At 42.5% G+C, this 26,042-nt stretch overlaps 1 protein-coding gene across 7 annotated transcripts in view; it reads right to left on the reverse strand.

Annotated features, from left to right (window-relative positions):
• MTNR1A (melatonin receptor 1A) overlaps positions 1-24,687 on the reverse strand; it is a 157,931-nt gene extending 133,244 nt beyond the window's left edge. For 3 of the 7 annotated variants that reach the window (XR_015156143.1, XR_015156142.1, XR_015156144.1), the window contains exon 1: positions 24,461-24,687. Coding sequence is in view for 1 of the 7 variants with exons in the window: in XM_086380145.1 (XP_086236271.1) it covers positions 19,766-19,997 (232 nt within the window). In the remaining 6 variants the exon portion in view is untranslated. Of the gene's footprint in view, positions 1-5,698; positions 5,837-19,765; positions 20,071-24,300; positions 24,439-24,460 lie in introns of those variants that run through there. The other 4 variants (XR_015156145.1, XM_086380143.1, XM_086380144.1 and 1 more) reach the window with 4 other exon arrangements.
• Positions 24,688-26,042: the final 1,355 nt, after the last annotated feature.

A 26,042-nucleotide genomic window follows, 5' to 3' on the forward strand; every position in this document is an offset into this window, starting at 1 on the left:
GAGGAACCAGAGATCAAGTTGCCAACATCTGCTGGATCATCAAAAAAGCAAGAGAGTTCCAGAAAAACATCTATTTCTGCTTTATTGACTATGCCAAAGCCTTTGACTGTGTGGATCACAATAAACTGTGGAAAATTCTGAAAGAGATGGGAATACCAGACCACCTGACCTGCCTCTTGAGAAACCTGTACGCAGGTCAGGAAGCAACAGTTAGAACTGGACATGGAACAACAGACTGGTTCCAAATAGGAAAAGGAGTACGTCAAGGCTGTATATTGTCACTCTGCTTATTTAACTTATATGCAGAGTACATTATGAGAGATGCTGGGCTGGAAGAAGCACAAGCTGGAATCAAGATTGCTGGGAGAAGTATCAATAACCTCAGATATGCAGATGACACCACCCTTATGGCAGAAAGTAAAGAAGAACTAGAGAGCCTTGTGATGAAAGTGAAAAAGAGAGTGAAAAAGTTGGCTTAAAGCGCAACATTCAGAAAACGAAGATCATAGCATCCGGTCCTGTCACTTCATGGCAAATAAATGGGGAAACAGTGGAAACAGTGACTGACTTTATTTTGGGGGACTCCAAAATCACTGCAGATGGTGACTGCAGCCATGAAATTAAAAGATGCTTACTCCTTGGAAGGAACCAACCTGGACAGCATATTAAAAAGCAGAGACATTACTTTGTCAACAAAGGTCCATCTAGAGGTCCATGGTTTTTCCAGTGGTCATGTATGGATATGAGAGTTGGACTATAAAGAAAGCTGAGCGCCGAAGAATTGATGCTTTTGAACTGTGGTGTTGGAGAAGATTCTTGTCCCTTGGACTGCAAGGAGGTCTAACCAGTCCATCCTAAAGGAGATCAGTCCTGGATGTTCATTGGAAGGACTGATGTTGAAGCTGAAACTCCAATACTTTGGCCTCCTGATGCGAAGAGCTGACTCATTTGAAAAGATCCTGATGCTGGGAGAGATTGAGGACAGAAGGAGAAGGGGACGATGGAGGATGAGATGGTTGGATGGCATCACCGACTCAATGGACATGAGTTTGGGTGAACTCCAGGAGTTGGTGATGCACAGGGAGGCCTGGTGTGCTGCAGTTCATAGGGTCACAAAGAGTTGGACACGACTGAGCAACTGAACTGAACTGAATTTTACAGTACTTTGAAATACAGTAGTACAGTACAACAGCTGGCACACAGGGGCTGTCATCAAGTGAACAGGCAAAAGGAATTACTGACAGGAGTGGGGAGAGGAGGTGGGAGATGGTAGAGCCGATTGTCAGCAGTAGGTGATGGAGGGCAAGCTGCAATTTCACTCATGCCTCGTGTGGATGGTACAGGTTCTGGTTCCTTGCTGGATTCAATTCTATCTCCCCTCTTGAAAAATCTGATCCTGTGTTGTCTGGATAGTAGCTCTTTTTGTTCTCATAGATAACAGTAGCACTGAATTGCATTGTGAAGAAAGACTGTTACAACCCTTGTGTATCATTCTATGTTCAGTTCCTGTGCCTCAAAAGCTATCAGTGCCTCCTCAAACAGAACTAACTTAGGTGGCTGGACATGTGAATGCACGCTGACATCTTTGAAATTTTGCTGCTTGAAGGCTCACATGCAGGGGACTTACTGTATTTACTTTTGTGGTTTGTTTTCCTTTGTTTCATACTCTTCTTCTGCCCTGAGCAGCTCCTCATCTAACTTTTCATTGCTCCCCAGCCCTCCCAGTCTGCGTTAAAAGAAATGCTTAGAACCTTCACTTGTTTGCCTCACCACAGAAGAGCTTTCTCTTTTGAAGGTTCCTAAATCACTTTATTTTTACAACTTTCAATTTAGGAACTGTTGTAATAAATTCCATTCAGTAAAAATGTATTAAGTGCACAGGTTCTGGGGAAATGGGAATGAATGGGCAGGATTCCTCCGACCCTCAATCTTAGAAAAACAAACACAATTTAAAAGAGAAGGAAGAAGTACAACATGAGTATGTACAGAAGACGAGACAGGAAGGGAGGGGGCTGGACAGAGTGGGAAGAACGTTTCAGGCAGACTGGGGGGTATTCTGCTTTGACTACATTTACTTGTAAACTTGGCTTTCTTCTGTGTCCACACTGTCGTCCCCTGAGATTGTCTGCCTGATATTTGTATCCTGAATAGTACCCAGCTGAGACTTCTGCTCTAATGTTCAAGAAAGTAAATTAAATTGTCTTCTCTCAACATCTGAAATAAAATAACCTCTGTGAGTTTTCTGTCTGAAAAATTTTATTCCATCCTGAAAAATGCTGCAAAGAAGTGAAGTAAAAAAGCTGCAGTGACTAAAAAAGGCAAGGTTTTGCATGTAAGTAGGAATTTCAGATAGATTGTCATGAAAACAATTTTCTTTGAAAATTGGTTATACTAAGCCAAATTGAAGCAATAAAAGCAAATTTATTTTTCCCACAGTTCAATTTCAATTACCAATGTTTAAATTCTAACGTGGGCATATTTCAATAAATTTTTTGACTCAGCATGTTTAATACCTGAAAAATGAGTAGAATATATGAAACTCAGCTACAAATGAAATTGTCATCAAAACAGTACATTTTTACCCAGAACGTTATGATGACAAATGGGCTTGATATAGATTTTTAAGTTTTAAAATAAGATAATAAGTGATGTCACAAATTTCTTTCATGGCTTTAATCCTCTGCTCCATTTATTTTATAGTGATTATGCTTCTTTTCTGTTCAAATAATTACCATAATCAGATGATTCATTTACTTTTCTTTGAAATGATCCTATTTTACAAGAGGAGAAGAAAAAAATGAAGCCTTAGATTCTATGCAGATATTGTTGTTGGGGAACTCAGCTAGAGGCTTTGTCACAGCTGCCGTGTGTGTGTGTGTGTGTGTGTGTGTGTGTGTGATGTGTGGTGTGACAGGGAGGAGGAGGAAGGATAGTTCCTATTTTTCATTTAAGAATTCTACCAGATAAGAGTATTCACAATTAGACACCTTGTAAGGTCATCTCTTCCATCTCAGTTCTGGGTAACTCCAGATAGATACAACCTATCTGCTTTTACAGACATCTAGGAGAAGGCAATGGCACCCAACTCCAGTACTCTTGCCTGGAAAATCCCATGGACGGAGGAGCCTGGTGGGCTGCAGTCCACGGGGTCGCTAAGAGTCGGACACGACTGAGTGACTTCACTTTCACTTTTCACTTTCATACATTGGAGAAGGAAATGGCAGCCCACTCCAGTGTTCTTGCCTGGAGAATCCCAGGGACGGGGGAGCCTGGTGGGCTGCCGTCTATGGGGTCACACAGAGTTGGACACCACTGAAGCGACTTAGCAGCAGTAGCAGGAGTCTATTCAACCAGCATAGAGATGCACTCTGAAATTTAAAATAATCTCTGTTAATGGCTTACTGGGTTCCAGTCCTTCCTCCAAGGTTCAAGTCTGACCTCACTCTCCCTCTTGACATCCATTGTTTCTTCTCAACCGCTTTGTCTGTGAACTTCAGGCTTGGGATGGTTAATTTTATGCATCAACTTGACACTACCTTGGTATATGTGGTTTAACATTTCTGGGTGTGTCTCTAACGGTGTTTCCAAAAAAAGTACATTGGAATCAGTAGACTGAGTAAAGCAGAGGCCCTCCCCAATGTGGATGAGCATCATCCAATTCATTGAGGGCCTAAAGAAACAAAAATTTGGAGGAAAGGAGAACTCAGCCTTGCTGGCTATCTACTGAGCAGGAACCTCGGTCTTATGCCATTGGACTGGGACTTCTGCCTTAGACACTCCTGACTCGAAGGTCTTCAGGGTCAGATTAGAATCTGCCCTGGCTCTTCTGAGCCTCCAGCTTCAGATGGTAGACTGCGGGATGCCTCAGCCTCCACAGTCATGTGAACCAACTCTTCACGATAAATATAGCATCTTCAATGTATATAAATGAAACACATTTATCCCTGAAACTCTGATGAGTGCTGGGTGCTTCCATTTATTGCAGCTGCGCCCTTCTCCAGAGAAATGCCCTTAGTGGAACAATGAATGACCAGCTGACCCTGGAGCACAAAGGCCAGCCCTCCTGCCTCGAGTGGCGACAACTGCATGGTTGGATTTACTCCTAGAGGCCCTCGCCTCATGGTCAGACCAAGTCTAGGCTTCACCAGCGATCTCACCCTTGCTTGACTCGTTCCCTGCCTGGTCTCCTTCCCTCACTAACTTCTGCTCCCTCCTGAGTGCACACTTTCTACAAACCATGAGCACCAAACCTCTGATCTTGTTCTCAACTTCAGCTTCTGGCAAAATAAGACAGACCTTCAGCTCTATGATGAGTCTGGGTGGTTTTTGAAAGAAGTCATCAGCTTCTTGGTGGAAAACGAGGAGCTAGTTCTCTGCCATCTTACAAACCAAACAACCAACCTCTTTGGGTAGAAGTTATAGACTCTGAATGCCTCTTGGCATCACTCTTCAATTCTTGCATCCTCGCTAGGGGTGGACATGCTTCCTACATCTCACCTCCACCTGTGCTTGGAGGTCTGTCTTCCTCTAAGACTGTATTTGAGATTCAGGACCATGAGAAGGAATCTTTCAATCCTCCCTGACAGCAAGGTGCCTGGCACATAACAGGTACCAAGAACAGTTTCCTGGATGAACTAATACATCCCTAGTCTCTAAACAACACCTGTCTAGAGCAGAAATTGAGCGCTCTTATCTGCTCAAATTTGGGTTTCTCAATAGACCGATATTCATTCCTTCTTTCATTTTCAGCCTGGACTTCACCCGTGTGCGGAGCATGATTAGAGACTCACTGAATTCATTGCTCATACAGATTTTTTTCAACCCCCTCGCAAAAAAACCTGCTGTGCCTAGACTTTAACATTAAACTGGTAAAGATCAATTAAAATGGGGGAGGGGGATGAGCTTCAGCTACTCTTGGAAACATTTTTCATTTGTTTTATGCAGGAAATCCATAGACCCAGCTCTGAGAAATCTGGTTTAATGAAGACTGTTTATAAACCTGGATGATATAAAAAATTCCATATGCATATTAAACGTTAAGGGCAGGACAGGGGAAAGTTGAGATGTTGAAGGTGATGGGGTGCAGTACAAGCGCACCAGCCATCTTATATTCTTGAACTTCAAAGGACTGTATCTCAGAAACGTGTCTTTTTAGATTATCAGAGGGAAAGTAGACCAGATGCTCCGAAACAAGCCACACCTGAGTTCGAATCCTGACTATGTTGCTTACTAGATGACCTCAGCTAAATCAGAGCCTCAGTCTCTTCATATGTAATAAGTCACGATACTAACGGCCGTGGTAAAGATGCAAGAGAACACACGGAACGTGCTTGGCTTTGGATAAACAACGCATTCCTTACTTCTCCTTGGCTGTGGTGGAAACAGCGTTCAGCTTCATAAAAGGTGGCTCCCCAGAGCGGATGCACATCAGGGCTGGAGGAAGCGTCTCGTCCGCCCTGGCTCTTGCCTGGATCCCTGTCACCTTGCAAGGGGCCTACTCCAGGCAAATAAGCCTGCTTTTCTTTTTTAAAACTTTCTGTTTGGCTGCGCTGGGTCTTTGCTACGGTGTGCTGGCTCTTCTCTGGTTGGTGTGCTGGCTCTTCTCTGGTTGGTGTGCTGGCTCTTCTCTGGTTGGTGTGCTGGCTCTTCTCTGGTTGGTGTGCTGGCTCTTCTCTGGTTGGTGTGCTGGCTCTTCTCTGGTTGGTGTGCTGGCTCTTCTCTGGTTGGTGTGCTGGCTCTTCTCTGGTTGGTGTGCTGGCTCTTCTCTGGTTGGTGTGCTGGCTCTTCTCTGGTTGTGGAGCACTGGCTTAGTTGTTCTGCAGCACGTGGAATCTTCCTGAATCGGGGATAGAACCCGTGTCTCTCTCCGGCATTGGTAGGTGGGTTCTTAACCACTGGACCACCAGGGAAGTCCCCAGACAAACCGACTCTTACCCTCCTGTCCCTGCAGCTATCATCCTCTTCCTCTCCCCCCCAATTTTTCAAGCAAGGCTGTCCCTCTATTTCCTTTCCACCAATTTTGAATTCACTTTCTAGAATACCTGGGCGCTACTCACACCACGTTGCTCAAACCTCTCTTCAGTCATCAATGACATTCTTCCTGACCCCTTCTCTCAGCCTTCATCCTCCTTAAAGTCTCTGAAACCTAACACCCTGATCCTAGGAGACCTGTCCTTAGACTACCTTGCCTGAACAGTAGAAGACGCTGTTCCTATAACACACGACTGCGTGTGAGGACGGCTTGGCTCTCTGGCCACCTCCATCCTACTTCCTTCCTGGGTCTTCAGTCTCTTTCTCTGTCACGCTGCACCTCCCCATTCTGCTCCTTAATTTGGCCATGACTCCCTAACACTGAACACAGATGACGACTAGCTGCTCTTAACTGTTTGATAAATACAGCCTCTCTACAATAAAAGAGACTAAGAACACCATAAGGAGCTCAACATAAAGTAATATAGTACAGAAACATACCACTGCACATCACCTATGTTTCAATTAAAAAAAAAAAACTTGAGAAAAAAAAGGTAATACACCTGACCCTCTTGCCCAAGCTCAATTTTGAGTTTTTAAAGGTGTGAAATCTTGCTTAAGGATTCTGCTGATTTTCTAGATCTGGTCATTCTGTTCTTAGAAGGATGGTTCAGGGAGACACCTGTAATATGTAAATACCCATATTATAGCTGTATTGATCCAATCTTTCATCTTTACACTGACTACAAATTACTCACGTCTGCACTATTTTTTATATCACAGAATGAAGGATGAAACTTTAAAGACAGAAATGGAATATTTGAACCACATTTTTAAAAAGGTAATCAAAAAACTCTATTAACTCTACTTGGGATGTGTGTGTGTTAGTTCAGTCGTGTCTGACTCTTTGCAACCCCATGGACTGTAGCCCATCAGGCTCCTCTATCTATGGGATTTTCCAGGCCAGAATACTGGAGGGGGTTGCCATTTCCTTCTCCAGGGGATCTTCCTGACCCAGGGATCGAGCCCATGTCTCCTGTGTCTTCTGCATAGCAGGAAGATTCTTTTCCCACTGAGTCATTGGGGGTAGAAGGTCTCAGGGAAATGCCAGCTTCAGTAGACAAATTAGATGGTAAAGCATCTGCCTACAATGTGGGAAACCTGGGTTCGATCCCTGGGTCAGGAAGATCCCCTGGAGAAGGAAATAGCAACCCACTCCAGTACTCTTGCCTGGAAAATTCCATGGGCGGAGGAGCCTGGTAGGCTACAGTCCATGGGGTTGCAGAGAGTTGGACACGACTGAGCTACTTCACTTTACTTCACTTCAATAATATCTCCAGTTAATTAGAGAAGAACTCTAAATTGCTAAGTTAAAGAAAAAATTCCTGTCAGTATTAAAACTGGTGGGACTTCCCTGGTGGTCCAGTGGTTACGAGTCCGTGCTTCCAACACAAGGGGCACAGGTTTGATCCCGGGTCAGGGAACTAAGATTTCACATGCCACACAGGTGGCCAATAAGTGAATATTAGAAACGGTACAATCATATTACTGCCCGTTTTATATGCTAAAATTAAATGAGAAATAAAAAATGCTAACAATACAGAACTATAAGATTCTCATAAAACTAAGTTTTAAAACTTCAAAATTTTGTTCTTTTTTTGATGTATTTAAAAGGCATACATCTATATAGTATATGCATGATATATATAAACATATATATATTACATGTAGCAATCTTTTTAAAAAGCTTATTTGGTAAAAGAATGAGAATAACTGAAAGTACTTCAAACTCTAAATAGAAGAAATAATTAATGTCAGCTAGTAAAATAAGTAAAAAGGGCACAAATGAAATTAAAACTTTAAAAAAACAACTAGCAAATAAAACTCTTAAAAGTATACATTAAAATGTAAACCAAATCTTAAAATTAATTAACTGGAATAGTGTTTGTTTTGCCAAAGAACTATGTCCCAAGCTCTGATATTATCCTAGACTTGGCACCTAGGAGACACCCAACAAGTATTTAAAGAAAAAAAAAAAAAAAAGAAATTGAATGTATGGAAGATAAAAGTACATTATCCCTTTCTAGATCATAAGAGAGTTTTGTATTCCTAAGTGTTTCAGAAAATTACATAAGAGAAAATACAAATCATGGGTTATAAACATTTATTATCTGCCATTTAATAGATACATGAGAAAATTTTCATGAATTTAAGTTAGCAGGCTGGTCCTCGAATCTTCCCCAATAGGTATTTCTTCAGGCTATATTAATTTCTTCACAAGATATGGGGCCAATATAGTCTCCTCAAAGCTCTGCTTTTGTCTCTATTCTTGACTCTTACTATTGACTCTATTGATGTTCTCTCATTGATTTGCCCTTAAAGGAAAGTTCACATTTCTCTGTTTATTACCCTCTATTCTTTCATCCTGAGGTAACACTTTTAAAAATGCTCATGACTCCTTTAAGCTCCAGCTATCACCTACCAATCAACTTGAAAATTTTTCCTGTTATATAATATGTTCTGAGTCTTACACCTTTATATTCCATGTTTTATTTGAAAATAAAAGAACAAAATTTTAAAAGTACCTTGACTGCAGCCATGAAATTAAAAGACACTTTCTCCTTGGAACAAAAGCTATGACCAACCTAGTCAGCATATTAAAAAGCAGAGACATTACTTTGTCAACCAAGGTCCATCTAGCCAAAGCTATGGTTTTTCCAGTAGTCATATATGGATGTGAGAATTGGACCACAAAGAAAGCTGAGCACCAAAGAATTGATGTTTTTGAACTGTGGTGATGGAGAAGACTCTTGAGAGTCCCTTGGACTGCAAGGAGATCCAACCAGTCCATCCTAAAGGAAATCAGTCCTGAATATTCATTGGAAGGACTGATGCTGAAGCTGAAGCTCCAATACTTTGGCCACCTGATACAAAGAACTGATTCATTGGAAAAGACCCTGATGCTGGGAAAGATTGAAGGTGGGAGGAGGAGGGGATGACAGAGGATGAGATGGTTGGATGGCATCACCAACTCGATGGACATGAGTTTGAGCAAACTCTGGGAGTTGGTGATGGACAGGGAAGCCTGGTGTGCTGCAGTCCATGGGGTCGCAAAGAGTCGGACATGACTGAGCAACTGTACTGAACTGAACTGAGCGAAGGTAATCTGTTGAAATAGGAGCCATGTTTTACATATGCTTAACATTGTGGCTTGCATTTTGACAACAAGGATTTGCATTCTGTCTCATACTGAAGGTATTCAATAAATACTTATTTAAGTAAATACTCAATTCAATCAGCACCCAAAGTGCTCAACATCAAAGCAAGTAAGCATCCTTTTAAGCCATAAGCTCAACAACTCAAATTCACCCTAAAATAGTCTAAATAGTATTCAGACTCAAGTAGATTCTTTTTTTTTTTTTTTCCTTTTTGTCCATTTCTCTAAGACTAATTTCTTCAGTGGGGTTGCCAAAAAAGTACAGCTCTGTAGGAGAATAAAAAATTTAGAGAACATCAATCAGAAAACCCAAAAGCTTATCCTTCATTTGCAGCATTATTAAATTTCACTAAATTTCCTTGAGCTATCACCCAGAGTCCTCTGGTTTCAGGTCAGCTAACCTATTTGAAAGTTGAGAAGATTAGGTTGCTGATTAAGGAATCAACTTTGTGAATGAAAACAGATAATATTGATGGCACCACGCAATGTCCTCAACATGCAAAAAATGCTTCTTTAAAAACAATCCATTAATTGCCTCTTTGGTAGCCTAGTAAATCCTTAGTGTGTGTATTTATTTTTTAGAAGATAAGGCATTTCTGTTAGACAACTGAAAAAATATGTAGGAAAAATAGGGAAATTCAAGGTACCTTGTAATGATCTTACTATTCACCTCAAATGTTCAAATGTTCTAGTTTTTATTTTTCAAAGGTTTTAATAAAGAATGAGCAAAACAAGCTTGGACACTCAATGGAGATTTAAAATGACTTCCAAGGCAGACATTTTTCAAAGCAGGTATTTTTTTTAAAAAAAGCAGAACCCTCAAAAGTTAGTGAGAAATAAAAGCAGAAGGTTTATATTTTATCCTTGGTTGACTTTCTAAATTGCAAAGAGAAAAATGATTCTGAAAGCTGGCAAAAGTAAGTTCTATCTCATCCATGATTAATTTAATGCTGAAAATTACTGCTTTCTTATGAGACTGAATAATGGGAAGAATGCAAGATCCAAATTTAGTCATGTGGACCCAAATTCAATCATGTATTTAGGAATCTAAAACCACTGCCCTAATGTTTCCAGGGAATTTGACAAGTCTGGAAAATTTAGAGTTCCATATTAAAATACTTTTAAAAAACAATGCCTAAGCATGCAAAGGAAAACATCAATGAAATGTCTTTAAAGGTAACATATTGCCTTGAGTCAATAATTTCAAACATCGTGGAAAATAACGGGAGGAAAACAACAGTCTGAGAAGAAATACATCAGATTAGGGATTTTATTAAACATTAACTTCGTTAGCCTGAAATCATTCTCCATTCTACAAGTTTGTACATAAAAGTTAGATCATAACTTTCTCAATAATAACATACCTGTCTGAGAAAGTTTTTGTAGCTTCCAGGACTAATACATTTTAACTTAAAGAACAGTTTGGCTATTGAGATAATCAGTCTCTCAGAGGGTGGATATTGAAATAATCAGAATCTCAGCCCTACTTAGCTGTGAAAGGTAATGTTCATTACAAATGGGAAAACTGAGGCATCAGAGAATTTCCATACATTTGCATAATGCTGCAGGAGAATTAGATCCTAAATCTTCAGTTTCTGACATTACATCTCTTGCCATGCATAGCCTCCAATTCCTTTTAAAAAATAGGTTAAAAAAAAAAACCCAAGCAATAATAAATAAAAACAACCTAAGAAGAACTACTCACAGAATACACACTAATAATAACATGAAAAGAAAGTGTCAGTCGCTCAGTTGTGTCCCACTCTTTGAGATCCCACGGACTGTAGCCCACCAGGCTCCTCTGTCCAGACGATTTTCCAGGCAAGAATGCTGCAGTGGGTTGCCATGTCCTTCTCCAGGGGATCTTCCCGACCCAGGGATCGAACCCGGGTCTCCTGCATTGCAGGCAGATTCTTTACCATCTGAGCCACCAGGGATAACATAATAATACTTTTGCTTATAAAGTATTTTATGACTTCAAAATGATAGGTAGATAGGTGGATGGGTGGGCAGAATCTAAGTTTATCCTCCCAGCATCCCTGTGAGATAAGTACCCCACTGGACAGATGGAGAAGCTGAGGTTTAGAGACATTGAGAAACTGGGCTTTAAACAAACCACAAATAAAAGTATTGCAAATACAAGACTCAGCCTGGGTCTTCTGACATTCATTGCTGTGCGCCTTCCGCTGTACTGCACTGAGCTGTGTGCTGAGATAAGAAATACTGATCATTTATCTAGGAATTTGGGGTTTTAGTTTCCTTTATCCACCTGAGGAGGCTGTTATAGGGACAAATAAAACAAAATGTGGGAAAGTACTCTGAAAACTGTAAATTGCTGTACAAAGTAAATTGTAAGTACGAAGCAGTAGACATTCCAAATTAGACGTTATTTTTCCACTTTATCCACAGAAATTGGACCAAATTTGCTGTCTGTGACAGTGTGACACAAAGTACAATTCCAGCAGTTTCCTCCTCTAATTTTTCTCAAGCTTGAAAAACGCTTCAAACACAAATTCATAAATAACTTAAAAATAGAACGGTAGGGTTGAAAAGCTGAACTCCTTTAATAATCGGGGTTGGTTATTTGATATGGATGCTGTAAAATATTTATGTGTTAAATGGAAATGTTGACCAAAGATGGCCAGCGGTTTTTGCAAAATTGCATATGAACCAGAGCAATAAAAAGGAGGCTTCGGTGTTATTACAAAAGGTTTAGATTTACCATTAAAAACCCCAGACAGATCAGTGAGGAAGACTGTATATCCTAGAATCTAGGCCTTTGTTACTATGTTAGTTACCTTATAGCTGATGTCATGGATATTCAGCATACCACACAAAAGCATCGTTGACAGTGGGGAGAATGTAAGGTGCAGAATGAATGCGTATTGAAAAAGAAAGTTCCTGGGACTTCTTGGTGGTCCAGTGGCTAAGACTCCATGCTCCCAATGCAGGGGGCCTGGGTTCCATCCCTGCTTAGGAAAACTAGATCCTGCATGCCCCAACGAAGACCTGGCACAGCGAAATAAATAATTTTTTTTTTTTTTAAGAAAGTTCCTGAAAGGATAAAATGACTCGGAAGTGTTGAAAATGAGTTGTTTTTATTTCCCTTTTTGGATTCGGGCACTTGGTTCATATATAAATAGTTTAGATTCTGCTGTGTTTTTCTTTGGCTTTAAAGAGTCTACAGAACTCTGGTTTTTAAATCACCAGGAAACTATGTGACTAAGCCACTTTCATGACCTCTACACGGACATTCCAAATTGATACTGCGGGAGAGACTGTTTGATTCTTTATTTTAGAACCACTTCTAACATCTGCCTTTGAACACTTCCATGAGAGGGAAGCGTTGGCTTATGTGAACCCGCTGTTCTTCAGGTGTGCATTGTTGCAAACCGAATAGCCAGGCTGGCCATCTATTGAGGCTGTTCCTCCTGAGTGGTTACAGTTTGAAAGGGTCACGACAGGCCTGGAGGAGCCCATCTGTCCCTGATGGCCCACCCAGAGGCATTCAGGATTGCTTGCTCACATACTCTGCTGGTCAGCTCATCATGTGTGTCCCTGGCTCACTCTGCCCAAACTCATGAGTACCTCATTGTGTCCCAGAGAAGTAATCCATTGCTCTGCAACCAGAAACAGGCCCACCAGAACAGGCTCGAATTATTCTGGGTAGTCGGTCACTTCATGCTTTTCCAAGGAGGGAAAATGATATGGAAAATTTCTAAGATTTGTAAACATTTCTTGGGAAATAAAGTGGAGAAACAACATGCCATTAAGATATTTTCCTCCAGCCAATATATGACAGATGAACCAGATATTTTAGGACAAGTGAGGCGTACTTTCATAAGAACTGTGACACCAATTATCACCATCTACACACACAGCACCGCAACCACGAGTCTAGTCAGTTTCATAGCACTATGATTCCCAACTTCGTAGTCAGTTTCATAATCACGTAAATCAAAGGACTCCGAATCAGAAAGGACTCAGAGATCTTGTCCATCAATTTACTGAAGTGCAAACAGTCCAACGAGACGATGGATTAACACAGATCCATTTGGGAAAGAAGGCCCAGAGCCTCGGTTCTGGACCCGTTCTCTTCCCAAGCTCCTTCCACATCTCCCTATAGGATCTGATTTACTGGTCTCCAACACAGGAGCTCTCAACTTATGAGCAGCTGCACATACTTATACTTATTTCCACCCTATCTCTGACTCTAAATCCATTCTCTATTATCATGTCATGAACCCAAACCCTCTCTTGACATTTCTGAATTAATAAGGGAAGCTCCCTCCCACTCCCACCCACACCACCCTTTCCCATCCTCACAGGATCCCAAGAGACTTAGAATTCAGACAAGGCAGGTTGTTTTTCAGAAGCTCACGAGTTTCAGGTGACCTAGAAATTCTGAAGATTATTTCAGCCATATTGTTGGTCTGAATGCTCTTGTGGACTAGCTAGCATAAGAACCAAAATATCATATACATATCATATCAATATCATAAACAATATTCTTCTAATGTTGTGTTAATCGCCCAATCGTGTCTGACTCTTTGCGACCCCATGGACTGTAGTCCACCAGGCTCCTCGATCCACTGAATTCTCCAGGCAAGAATACGCGAGTGGGTTGCCATGCCCTTCTCCAGGGGACCTTCCCAACTCAAGGACTGAACCCAGGTCTCCTGCACTGAGGGTAGACTCCTTACCATCTGAGTCACCAGGGAGTGAGCTTGTAGAACACACTTCTAAGTTCAGGGCTATTTTTTGCTGATGCCCAACAGACCCAATTAGGAAAAAGAGATTCAGGTATGACCTTTACTAAGTGACTGAATCTAATTATGTGGTTGAAGAAAATCAGAGACCAAAGAGCGAAAAACAGACAATGGAGAAGAACAAAAGAGAAGGCAGAGAAAGGAGGGGAAGGAGGCAAGAAAAGCTAGTGCAGGTGATGAGAACGGTCAAGGGCTCAATCAAGCAGCTATGAACACATTTACTGGGACCTGGGCTGCAGAACTCATGACAGGAAGTGAGTGTGGTCAAGGCTAACAGAGACGGCAGCGAGCATTGTCCTTCATGGCCTGAGCAAAGGATACAAGCAAAGAGTCAAGTTCAACACAGGCAACAATCTGCTCATCAGTCAGTCAGTCAGTTCAGTCACTCAGTCGTGTCTGACTCTTTGCGACCCCATGAATCGCAGCACACCAGGCCTCCCTGTCCATCACCAACTCCCGGAGATGATAGAAAAACTTCAGGTTGGTGGTTTTCAGTACTTGGATTCTGCATAAATTCTAGTTCAAGCTGTGACTAATACTGCCATCTATCACCACCCTTATTTCACTTCCCAAAAGTGATGGTCACTTATGTAAATAAATATGTTAAAATACACCAAACTGTACACTTATGTTTTATGCATTTTACTAAGCTATACCTGAATTTGAAAATAATATTAGGTAGGCATTGCTAAGACCTAAAAGCATCTTAAGACCAGCCCTGGCGCATCCAAGTTTAAAATTCATAAGTCAAGGCAGAGGCTCCATGTTTTCTCCAGAGTTTGTGCAGCCCTTCCACTAGTGACACAGGATCGACAGGAATAATGTTCAGTATCGACCTGAAAGAAACAAGGGTGGGAGTGGAATACCAGTGTCGATCACCCAGTCTTGGAGTCACTCTGGGAACGTTTTTTTTTTTTTTTTTACTCTACTGAAAGTTTACCCCACTATGCACCAGACTGAAAAATAATAATAAACCTCAGGTATCTTTCTAAACTATTGCATCCTTGTCTTCTTAAGCAGAACATCCTGCATGTGATCAGGATCATTCCTTGATGGCTCAGGGTCATAGGTAACAAATCCATCATTGTGCTCTGTTCTTCTTGGGATTGGTTAATGCGGGGCAGTTATTTGTTTCTGTACAAAGTTCCCATAAAAGGCTGTGCTTGTTCAGCTTTCCAGACCTGCTTTTAATGAGTCTGTTTCTACCCATGCTGTTTGCCACGTGTACCATTCCCTGATATGTGTCAATCTTCCTTCTAATTCACTGCTTATAATTTATGAGGGTGCAGATACTAGCCTCAGAGGTTTGTGGCGCTCCAATGCAGAACAAATCAGCCATGGGTGAGAGTCCATTAGTTTTGCTTACTTCCACTTATTGCCTATTTTCTACAGAGGTTATACTGCCAGATAATTAAATTTTAAATAAATAAATCTTGCTTTATTTTTTACCTGAAGTTTTAAAGTATAACATGTATGTAGAAAAATTCATAAGTCATAAGTCTACAGCTTATTTTAACAAACAGAATACGCCTGTGTTAGGTGTACCTAGGGGGAAAAAACACAATTACACCTGCCTTATCTTTTTCAACATATGCATCAATTTCCACACGCAAAGTTTGCAAAGTATCCTTTTCCAAATACATCATCTCACTAGGTAACCACAACAATCTGTGAGGCTAAAAGATTAGATATTTTCTGTATTTGACAAACGTGAAATGTGCGGCTTGGATGTCTTAACTGATTTCTTAGATCACAAGGTAGTTAGCAAGTATGAATGCCAATGTTTCAGTGCAGAAATCTTTCCATTACACTACGAACTTTGCTCAGAAGATGCAAATACGATACTGTTGGTTCTTAATAGCAAATTTTGGACAGGAGCCCAGCAGACAGTCTGTCAGCACCTAAGATCCTGCTGGCTGGGGTTGATGTCTGTGTCTGGTATGGTTCTGATGAACAGGAGGAGGGGAGCTTAGACAATCATGCCATTCTACCAGTTTCCCAGAAGAAAGTCCTAGTTCAAAGTTTAAGATGCCTTGGCATTTCTATTTTCTTATCTCACCTCTTCCATTCTCTCCCATCCATCTTTTCATCCTTAATACCAATAAAATAAATTTAACTGAAATTGATGGACTGTACAATCATAATTTTTCATAAGGATCCCAAAACTCATATTCGAATCAGTGCTCTCTATCACTGTTTCATATTACCATCCATTCTGTTGTTGTTTAGTCACTAAATCACGTCCAACTCTTTTGTGACCCCATGGACTGTAGCCCACCACCCTTCTCTGTCCGTGAGATTTTCACAGGCAAGAATATTGGTGTGGTTGCCACTTCCTTCTCCAGCGGATCTTCCTGACCCAGGCATCAAACCCGTATCTCCTGTGTATACTGTATTGGCAGGCAGATTCTTTAGCACTGAGCCACCTGGAAAGCCCACCATTCATTCTAGAAAACCTTAAATAGTTTGAATTGTAATAGTGGTCCTTTTGAATAAAGATCCCCAATTATGAAAGTATCAGATCAGATCAGTCACTCAGTCGTGTCCGACTCTTTGCGACCCCATGAATCGCAGCACGCCAGGCCTCCCTGTCCGTCACCAACTCCCGGAGTTCACTCAGACTCACGTCCATCGAGTCAGTGATGCCATCCAGCCATCTCATCCTCTGTCGTCCCCTTCTCCTCTTGCCCCCAATCCCTCCCAGCATCAGAATCTTTTCCAATGAGTCAACTCTTCGCATGAGGTGGCCAAAGTACTGGAGTTTCAGCTTTAGCATCATTCCTTCCAAAGAAATCCCAGGGCTGATCTCCTTCAGAATGGACTGGTTGGATCTCCTTGCAGTCCAAGGGACTCTCAAGAGTCTTCTCCAACACCACAGTTCAAAAGCATCAATTCTTTGGCGCTCAGCTTTCTTCACAGTCCAACTCTCACATCCATACATGACCACAGGAAAAACCATAGCCTTGACTAGACGAACCTTTGTTGGCAGAGTAATGTCTCTGCTTTTGAATATGCTATCTAGAAGTTTCAAATATTTAAGCTCACCACAGGTCTGTCCCCCAGTTAGCTACAGGAATGCAATGTTTTATAAACTCTATCAAAAAATTGCTCAGCAAACAAAATACAAAGCAGTGTGACGGGATAGCACCCTGCCTAAGTTCTTTTTCGTAAGGTAAGAAGTAGACTTGTTCCAGGCATGTGGATATTTTTTTTAAATGAAAGGTTCTGTAGGATTCAAACTTTCCAAGTGCTGCAACTGTTGATATCAACGAAGTGAGGTGAGCTCTTGGAGAAAGATCTGAGAATTACACCCTACTTGACAATTTAGGGTTGAAAGCAAAGTCCTGTTATTAAACCCTAATCCAAGGAGTCAAAACAATCACTAACGCAATGAGACTATTGCACTGCAGATTAACCCATCATAATCAGAGCGAGCATGCCCAGAACCTGGAGATCCAGGGTGCAGTGGGGACTGGCAGGAAATCAGTCCTGGTGAGAAAGCAGGCTTCTCAACTCTGCTCTTGGGATATGACAGAGAATTCTCATACCAGGCTCATAGTGCTGGTCTCCCCATATCCTCTTTTTTTTTTTTTTTTTTAAAGAAAATTCCATTTAACTTAAAAAAAAAAAAAAGAAAACAAAAACATTTCACCCATTTGTCTCAACCTCTCTACCCATTTCTGGCAATCTACCCACAACAACCAATCTGTTTTCTATATCATGAGGTTTTTTTTTGGGGGGGGGGAGTGGCTTTACATGTATGAGAGATAATATGCTATTTGTCTTTCTCTGGCTGACTTATTTCCCTTAGCATAATGTCCTTAAGGTCTATCTGTGTTGTCACAAATGGCAAGATTTCATTCTACTGTATCCATTCAGTTCAGTTAGTCGTGTCCGACTCTTTACGATCCCATGGACTGCAGCACGCCAGGATTCTACTGTATGGCTGAGTAATATTCCATTGTGCATTTACACAACATTTTGTTTATCCTTTAAGCTGTCAATGGACACTTACCTTGCTTCCATATCTTGGCTACTGTAACTAACGCTGTGATGAACATAGAGGTGCATATATCTTTTCAAATTAGTGTTTTGCTTTCTTTGGGTAAATACCCAGAATTGGAATTGCTGAATCCTGTGGTAGCTCTATTTTAAATTTTTTGAGGAACCTCCATACTGTTTTCCATAGTGGCTGCATCGTCTACATTCCCACCAACAGTGTAGAAAGGTTCCTTCCCTCCACATGCTTACCATCGCTTGTTCTCTCTCGTCTTTTTGATGATAGCCATTCTGACAGATGTGAGGTTCTATCTCATTGTGACTTTAATTTGCATTTCCCTGGTGATTAACTATAGTAAGCATCTTCTTTTATACCTTTTGACCACCAGCATGTCTTCAGAAACATGTCTATTCAGATCTTCTGCTCATTTTTTAATCAGATGTTTGGGTTTTTGCTATTGAGCTGTATGAGTTCTTTATAGACTTTGGTATCAGCCCCTTATCAGATATATAATTTGAAAATATTTTCTCCCATTCCATAGGACGCCTTTTCATTTTGCATGACTTCCCTTGCTGTATAGAAGACATTTAGTTTGATATAGTCCCACTTATTTTTGCTTTTGCAGTACTTTTGATGTTGGATTAAAAAAATCAATGCCAAGACCAGTGTCAAGGAGCTACAGTCTACATTTTCTTCTAGGAGCCTCTTTCCAAAGGCAGAATTCCTTTCGGCAACCTCGTTTCAGCCAGTCAGTGAAGTGAGGCTATTCAATGGACCAACTCCAATTCAATTCATATCACCAGGTGCTGATTAATTCTTAAACTACGGACAGTGCCAAGCATTACAGAAAAAAGGGAGCCCTCTCGGAAGGAACTCAACAAAATCAAATTGTTGACTGACTACCAGTTAGAACAAAAATACTGCTTTTAACAAATTTGTAAGCACACGGTTCCTTCCCATCCCCACCCCCACCTCCTAAAAGTGTGCCTCTAAATACAGAAGTAGCCATCTAGTCATCATTTAGAGGTCCAAATCGCCAGTGTCCTCCTACGGACACATCATTCTGGGGCTCCCACCAAGGACAAACTAATTTCAATTCATTGCTTGGAGAAAAAAAAAATGACGTTTAACTCAAGCACAAAGTTAGCTCTAGTAGTACAGCATGCGAAAACACCCTCTTTATTACATCAGTATCAATGTTTAAAATGTAAATTTGTTTAACAAGGGGAGAATAACAGTCACTTTTCCAAGCAGGTATAGGTGTGTGTGGCTCCTCTTTGTATGCTAAAGCCCGAAAACTCTTCCTGACAACAAAACTAAAAATACTTTCCCTATCATCTTGCCAGCTTACATATTTTCTCATATTTGAACAACGCTGGGAAAAATCGGTTACATGTCAAACCAAGCAATTGATTTATTCATTGATCTGATTTGAAAGGAACTTTCTGAAACCTGTATGTGGTCTCTCTCAATCTAATTAAGCTCAGAAACTGAAAATTGTACAGTGAGTTCCCCCCCAACAAAAAGAAAGAAAATCTGACTCTGACATAGAAATTGAAGGCTTCTTAGTTGTTTCATGGAAACACATCTTAGATGGGCAGGTTCAAGAAAAAGTACTTTGGTCTCTATTTTAAAATATGACTCAAGGCCCCAGGATTTAAGAAAAAAAGTTTAACTTTTCTAGGAAAGAGCCAGTTGACATCCCGAGGCAGCTGCGTGCTTGCAAAGGTGGCGGAACAGGGGAGAGGTTGCCGTCGGGGAAAGATGGGGGCTTGCCTGTCCAGCCTGCCGGGTCCTGAGAGCCCCTACCTGCGTTCCTCAGCTTCTTGTTCCGATACACGGACAGGACCACCAGGAGGTTGCCCACGATGTCCACCACGATGGTGAAGATGAGGATGGAGGCGAGGGTGGCGGCCAGCCACGAGGGCCGCGGCCGCGCGCCGTCTCCGGCGCCGGGCGCTGGCTGCGAGACGTTGAGCAGCACACTGCTGCCGTTGCCCTTGGGGGTCCCACTCGGCGAGTCCCACAGCCCCCCCGCCATCGCGCGGGCAGGGCCGGCGCCGGCGGATCCCCAGAGCGGCGAGATCCCGCCCTGCCGCCTTTTATGACCCCGGCTCCCCAGCCCCAGGCGGCAGGACTCCGCACCTGCCGCCCCGCCCGGGACACCTGGCGCCGCCCGGGGAGCCGCTGCCTGTGCGGACAGCGCCCCCGTGCGGGGAGCCCGGGCCGCCGCCTGCGCCCCAGGGGGGCCCTGCGCCTTCTTTTTTTTAAAAAAATTAATATTAATTTTAATTGGAGGCTAATTACTTTACAATATTGTATTGGTTTTTGCCATACATTGACATGAATCAGCCATGGTCCCCCATCCTGAGCCCTCCTCCCACCTCCCTCCCCATCCCATCCCTCAGGGTCATCCCAGTGCACCGGGCGCTGAGCACCCTGTCTCATGCATCAAACTTGGACTGGCGATCTATTTCACATATGGTAATATACATGTTTCAATGCTATTCTCTCAAATCATCCCACCCTCGCCTTCTCCCACATGGTCCTTGCACCTTCTTAAGGAACGTTGTTCTTTGGTCCAGGGACCCTTCCATGCTCCATTAAACAGTGTCCCCTCTGGAACATTTCCCCAAATCAGGGCCAAACTGCTTGGGCTCCAACCCTCAGATCGGGGTACCTTAGATAACCATCATGCGCCCCAGGTTCCTCATCTGTAAAATGCGATGTTATAAAAAGTAACTCATCTAACCTCCTAGATGGTAAGAGATGAAAAAAGACTCAAGGAACTTTTGCAGTCAGGGGTCGCACCATAACCCCTCACCTCTGCCTCATATGCTGCAAAGGCCATCGGTAATGGTGATCATCTTTCCCCAAAGGCTGTTTTGGGGACTTCTTGAACACTGTCCTTAAAGCGACAAATTCTTGCCCTCAACCTCTGTGTACGCCTCTACCTGCTTCCACTATGTAGGAAGAATGGAGAATGCTGTTGGCTTGACATGATAGAAGGTTCCCCTGAGAACACTGGCTCACAGCAATCATAAACTCATTGTGCTTTCAAATGTCAGGGATTAAATAGATTCAAAGGAGCCACAAGCTTATGTCTATAGCTGTTCAATTCAGGAAATTGTTCTCTATCAGACTTCTCCCAGGAACAGTTACAGACCTAAACACCTTTACCCGCCAAATCCCCGCACTCTCCCTGCAGACATCTGCAAGGCACACACTCACCCTACAGCTTTTAAAAACAAGCCTCCTTTGACCGCTGGAGGTATCTAAGAAATCTGCAACCTCATTATGTAACTACCAGCCACCAGGCTGTGGGAGTGACTCCCAAACAGTGTGAGATGAGGCAAGCCAACAGCAGTCTGGAACTTTTCAATAAATTAGCCAAAGACTGATTAAATTATCCAGGAAATAAACCAGTTCACCTGTATCCCAGGTTTTACTTTTATATCTTTTCTGTATCCAGGCCTTAAGGGTACAGTCTTTGAAATAAATTTCCTTTCATTCATGAATGTACTTGTTTAAGAAAAATGGACATACTTGGCTCTATGTTTAAAATACAGTCCGTGGCTTCTTTTTGTGCTAGTGAATAAGGTAAGGGAACAGGTCCTAGGATGTGTGCATGCTAAGTTGCTTCAGTCATGTCAGACTCTTTGCGACCGTATGGATTGTAACCCCCAGGCTCCTCTGTCCATGGGATTCTCCAGGCTAGAATACTGGAGTGGGCTGTCATGCCCTTCTCCAGGGGACCTTCCTGACCCAGGGATCAAACCTGAGTCTCTTATGTCTCCTGCATGGGCAGCTGAGTTCTTTACCACTAGCACCACTGGGACCTCTCCTTTTAAGTACTATCTTGCTTCCAGCCCTGGAGAGCCGGAGGGGCATGCTGCCTGAACCAGGTGCTGTTTTTGTTTGTTTTGATGCAAAGAGGACAGTTTAGAAGACCTCCTTTCGGTCCAGGAGATCCTCCCAGAAAAAGCATCATAGAACCTGCCTGCCTGCCTTTCATTTTTCTCTTGCCATATCCTTTGTTGTAGAGGAGCCTGGATGCTGTTACCCACGTGAAAGGAAAAGGTCAGAGGAGCATCCTTTGGGCTTGAGCTGGAATGTGTTGCCAAATACCACGCCTTTCAAGATGGTTCTCTGATGCATCCTTAGAATCCTGCTTTGGGGACTGGTACTTTTATATGGAACGCGGGGTCCAAATGACTCAGGTAGGGCTGCCCTCTGTTGCCCCCCTGCCTGAGGCCCCTGATTAGGAAGCTGCTAGAAGAAGCCCCAGGCAAGCAACAGAAGCCACGTCCTGGGTAAGCCTTGTGGTATATGCTGGAGTATACCAGCGTTCAGCTGACACCCATGAGCACCGTAGGGAGAACCGCACTGTTGGAAAAAATAAAATATAGTCCTTACCCTCCAAATGGCAGTGAACACTGTGGGTGTATATGTGAGATAACAGAGGTGAAACGAGTCCCAAGTGAGAGCATTGAGGACGGAATTTGAAAACTAATAGATACTTCAAATGAGTTGAGTAATAGGATTTTTTTTTTTTTTTTTTAAGAGAAATTTTAGGTTTACAGCAAAATTGAAGGCAAGGACAGCTATTTCCTATATACCCCCGCTGCTATCTACACAGCCTCATCCACGGTCAGCGCCCCACACCAAGGCGGTACTTTTATTACCATTTATAAACCTATGTTAACACTCCTTTCTTACCCAAAGCTGTAGTTTACATTAGGGTTCTCTCTTGGGGCTGTACAGTCTGTTGGTTTAGACAATTGTATAATGACGTATGTCCATCATTATAAAATCATGGAGTATTTTCACTCTAAAAATCCTCTGTGCCCTACCTGTTCCTCCCTTCTTCCCCCCAACCTCTGGCAACCACTGATCTTTTTTATTGGCATAGTTTTGCCTTTTCCAGAACATCCTCTAGCTGAAATTATACAGTATGTAGCTCTGTCAGATTGGCTTATTTCACTTGGGAATTTGTTTTTAAGCTGCCCCCAGGCCCTTTTATTGCTCAATAGCACCTTTATTTTTAGTGTTGAATAATATTCCATTATTTAGATGTACCACAGTTTAGTTATCCATTCACTTAAGGAAGGGCATCTTTGTTGCCTCCAAGTCTTTGGAAACTGTGAATAAAACTGCCCAGTTGTCACACAAGCATTGTACAGGCACTCTTACCAGTAAACTTAAAGCCAGCTGTGACACACATCATAAGTAATTATCCTCTGTGACAACTTCACTAGACAATTTATTTTCCATCCTGAACATTGGGGTCAAAAATGGTTTGAAGCAAAACAAGAGATTTCCATTAGCATTCTTTAAATTTCTTATCCAGTTCAGCAGTATGATCTGAAAGTTATCAAATGTTTTCCATATGATTTATTGCATATTCTTCCCCATCCAGGAACAACAGCTCAAGGACAACATTTTTATCATTTCTCAATAAAACCACCTTCATTCTTTATACCTTCTTTCACTGACAGCACACATCCTACTTGCTTTGCACACTGGAATGCTTCCCTTATCATTTTAGTAGCTGTAATTACATAATATTGTATAGTATAGCCTTTTGTTAAGGTTAAAATTCTTAACAAAACCAAGAAGTAAGCAATTGAACTGTTACACCTGCACCTACTGATTGGCGAATAAGTACATATTCCATAACTTCTAAAATCTTATGTTTTTCTCATAGCATAATTTCTCTTTAATGTGGTACAAAGTGAAAGTGAAGTCGCTCAGTTGTGTCTGACTCTTTGCGATCCCATGGACTGTAGTCTACCAGGCTCCTCTGTCCATGGGATTTTCCAGGCAAGAGTACTGGAGTGGGTTGCCATTTCCTTGTCCAGGGGATCTTCCTGACCCAGGGATCGAACCCAGGTCTCCTGCATTGCAGGCAGACGCTTTACCCTCTGAGCCATGAATAAACCCAAACACCTTTTGAAATTCTCCTAATTAACCCAAGAAAGACTGAACTCAGGCAAAGTGGACTGTGTTTGTATTTTGAGGACAGAAGAGTTCACTTCAAACTTTCTTTTAAGCATAGTTTTGTTCTCTTGGGGTCAGGATTTTGAAAACAGTATTTTATCAAACTAGCTTTCTTTAACTGCATATGCAAGGGAAAAAAAAGTTTTGGAATTTCAAAAGAGTTTCACCTTGACCATTTTCCCCCCAGAGTTTAAAGAATACCATTTCATAAATCATCAAAAATTTTTTTTCTCTTTAGTCATAATCTCATACTTCAATTTTTCTAATGAATTGAACCTGGATTTACCATTTTACAGAAGATAACACAGATGCCAGTCACACAAAGGGAATATCTGCTCACACACCTTCAAACAGGAGGGTCACAAAGCCGCCAGGAGGATGATGGGAAGGGAATCAAACCAATACCTCCGCGACACAAACGGCCTTCAGAACCAACTGGCAAAACGCCCGAACAGCACTTTGTACTCCAAAGAGAAGTTAGCCGGTGCACACCAGTGGACTTACTCAGCCTTGGAGCTTGTCAGCTCTTCCGGACGCATGTTTCTGCTCCACCAAGGAAGAGAGTACGCTGGCAGCCGCTGCAGGGCAGGGGAGAAGCGGGGAGGCTCCCCGAACAAGTGGTTTCAGCAGCTGCTAGAAACGACCCCCTAAGACCTCCTCCCGGGGCCGGTGAGCCAGGAGCGGGGGTTCCTCGCAGCCATCCCTGCGCGTTGTCCTGGCCTCGAGTGAATTCAGGAAAACCCTGGAGTCAGCTCAGCAGCCCCACCTGAGGCACCAAAAACTGTAATTGAAAGTGTCTGGGTCCGGCTTCCCACCCATCAAAAACCGATAAAGAGGCAAGGTTGGTGGAAAGGAAAGCTTGCTTTACTTCAGAGGCCAGAAACAGAGGGGAGGGGGCCATGCCTGCAAAGGCCGACTCCCGCTGCTGATGCTCACTGGGCAAGAGCTCTTATAGATGGAAAGAGGGGGCTAATGCAGTAATGGCACCGTCAGCTCTGCCAATCATCTTGAAATTGGTCCTGCGGTGATCTGGTCAAGTGTACTTGTCTTCAGTTCCAGTTCCAGGATCGACGTGCTCCCATTTCTTTGACGCCAGCTCTCAGAGTTGTGGCGGCTTATGTCGTGACTAGTCTGGTCATCATGTAGTTAACCTCTTTCACCTGGAGGGGGTTTCAGTGCCCACAGAAAGGCTCAAAGGAGATGGCTCAGAATATAATCTATAGCCCTTGAGGATGAATGAAATTAAACACATTCTTTGGTTTAAGTTTTCCGTGGACAAAAGGCAGACAGAGCACGTGGTGGGGTGGGGGTGCACAGTGTCTTGCTCTGTTTCAATATCAATTAGAATATTACCTGCTGTACTCAAATACAGCGACAAAGTGGAATACAAATACACACACACACACACACACACACACACACACACACACACACACACACACACACACAGATCCCCACAGCTGACCGTCATTAAGAATTTTCCTACAGCTTGAAGCATCAGACATTTGTAAAGGATTAGGGCAGCTTGGTTCTTCCTCATTGTAACAGAGAAGACAAGCCCCGAGTTCCTTGCTGGCAGAGCTAGGACCTCATCATAAGCCCTAATGAGAGATTTCAGTCCATTTGTTCTAAATAAGAATCTGGTTTCTCCAGGCGGGGCTCCATCAGCTTGTATCAGGCCCTGGGCCTGCATTCCATGAGCAATCTCACACTAAATATTTACCAAGCACTTCTGAAAAATTTCAGTGAGTCTGAACCTTAATAACTCAGGAAGTGCAGTTGTGTAAATAAGAGGTTTTACCACACTCAGGGAGATGAAACGGCACTGGGGGTGTTGTGTGTGTGTGTGTGTGTGTGTGTGTGTGTGTATACTGGTGAAGGATACTCATGACATGGGGCTCGCTCACCACATGAAACACTTTAACAGATTACAATGATTTCACAGTGATGTGGGCAGAGTTCCTGAAGTAAGCCATGTCCTTCCCTCTTCATTGGCTGCCTCAATGTTCCAAGCCTGGGGACGAATCAGCTTTGTCCCCAGAGTACACCTTGACAGAGGATAAGAGGGTTCACTCTGTGTTCCTGT

The sequence above is a fragment of the Bos grunniens genome, chromosome 27 (assembly GCF_055505025.1).
Source record: "Bos grunniens cultivar Pamir isolate PY7600 chromosome 27, Bosgru_T2T1.0, whole genome shotgun sequence".
NCBI classification, from domain to species: Eukaryota; Metazoa; Chordata; class Mammalia; order Artiodactyla; family Bovidae; genus Bos; species Bos grunniens.